This window comes from Charadrius vociferus, unplaced genomic scaffold (assembly GCF_000708025.1).
Source record: "Charadrius vociferus isolate BGI_N301 unplaced genomic scaffold, ASM70802v2 scaffold3425, whole genome shotgun sequence".
Classification (NCBI taxonomy): domain Eukaryota; kingdom Metazoa; phylum Chordata; class Aves; order Charadriiformes; family Charadriidae; genus Charadrius; species Charadrius vociferus.
In genome coordinates, this window is record NW_009648407.1 from 1,372 (window position 1) to 2,596 (window position 1,225).

Here is a 1,225-nt window from a genome sequence, read left to right on the forward strand (position 1 = left end):
CCCAGTGACGGCAGTGACAGTGGTGATCGTAGCGACCACAGCGATGGTGGTGATTGTAGTGACGGTGACGGTGGTGATGGCGGTGACGGTGACAGTGAACACCGGGGACTTCCCGGGTGTTTTCCTCCCCCCTCCCCCCGACCGCGGCACTCACCGGAGATGAGGTGTTTCTCCGACAGCATAATTTTGGTGACGGGACTGCGGTGGACGGTGAAGGTTTGGAAGAGTTGAGGACCAGATCCCACCGTTTCGGGGTGTTGGACGATGACCCGTACGACGCCGGAACTGGTGCCGTAAGCGATCTCGATCCAGTTACCGCTGTCACCTAAAAGGCGGAACCTCCCGCCGGGTGATGCCGGCGCTCTCCCAGTTGGTCCCAGTTCCTCCCAGATTGGGGCGAAAGGGGGTTCTTACTGGTTTTGGGGGTGAGGTAGACGCTGAGTGCAGTGACGGCGTCTTCGGTGGGGTCGCGGTAAAGCTCCGTCACCAGCAGGTCGTTGTCCTTCATGCGCAGGGGGAACTTCTGGACGTCTGCGGAGGTGACGCAGACACGCACAGGGGACAGAGGGACGGTGACGGCGGTGGCACTGCCACCGGGGTGGGACGGTTGGAGCCGCGGCGCCGGCGCTCACCCACGTAGTAGATGGAGCCGTTGTTGCAGCCGAGGAGGAGGAAGGTGCCGGCGGCGTCGTAGCTGTTGATGGGGACCACCTCTTGGATCTGCGGGTGGGACGGGAAGGGAGTCGCCAGGGGGAAGGATTCGGGGACGATGTGGTGACGGCGTCACCGGCGCTCACCTGCCAGTGTTTGGTGACGGCGTTCCAGACGCCGATTTTGCCGGTGTGGCTGGGGGGGGTGGGGGGGGGGCCACCGGCACTCCCAGGTGGAAGACGCCTGGAAGAAGGAACCAGAGGAGAGATGGATCGCGCCGAGGTCCTGGAGGATCCCGGTGGGACGTGGAGGACCACGGTGAGACGCAGAGGACCACGGTGGGATCCTGGAGGACCACAGTGAGATCCTGGAGGACCATGCCGAGGTCCTGGAGAACCATGGTGGGATCCCGGAGGACTGTGCCGAGGTCCTGGAGGACCCTGGTGGGATTCCAGAGGACCGTGGTGGGATCCCGAGGACCACGGTGGGATCCCGGAGGACCATGCTGGGATCCCGGAGGACCACGGTGAGGTCCCGGAGGACTGTGCCAAGGTCCTGGAGGACCGCGGTGAGA

At 64.4% G+C, this 1,225-nt stretch overlaps 1 protein-coding gene across 1 annotated transcript in view; it reads right to left on the reverse strand.

Annotated features, from left to right (window-relative positions):
- LOC104286746 (SH3KBP1-binding protein 1-like) overlaps positions 1-1,225 on the reverse strand; it is a 6,178-nt gene that overhangs the window by 1,253 nt on the left and 3,700 nt on the right. The window contains exons 5-8 of the mRNA XM_009885377.1: positions 798-850; positions 633-720; positions 415-531; positions 155-325 (exon numbers count right to left, since the gene is read on the reverse strand). Coding sequence (XP_009883679.1) covers positions 155-325; positions 415-531; positions 633-720; positions 798-850 — 429 coding nt within the window. The remainder of the gene's footprint in view (positions 1-154; positions 326-414; positions 532-632; positions 721-797; positions 851-1,225) is intronic.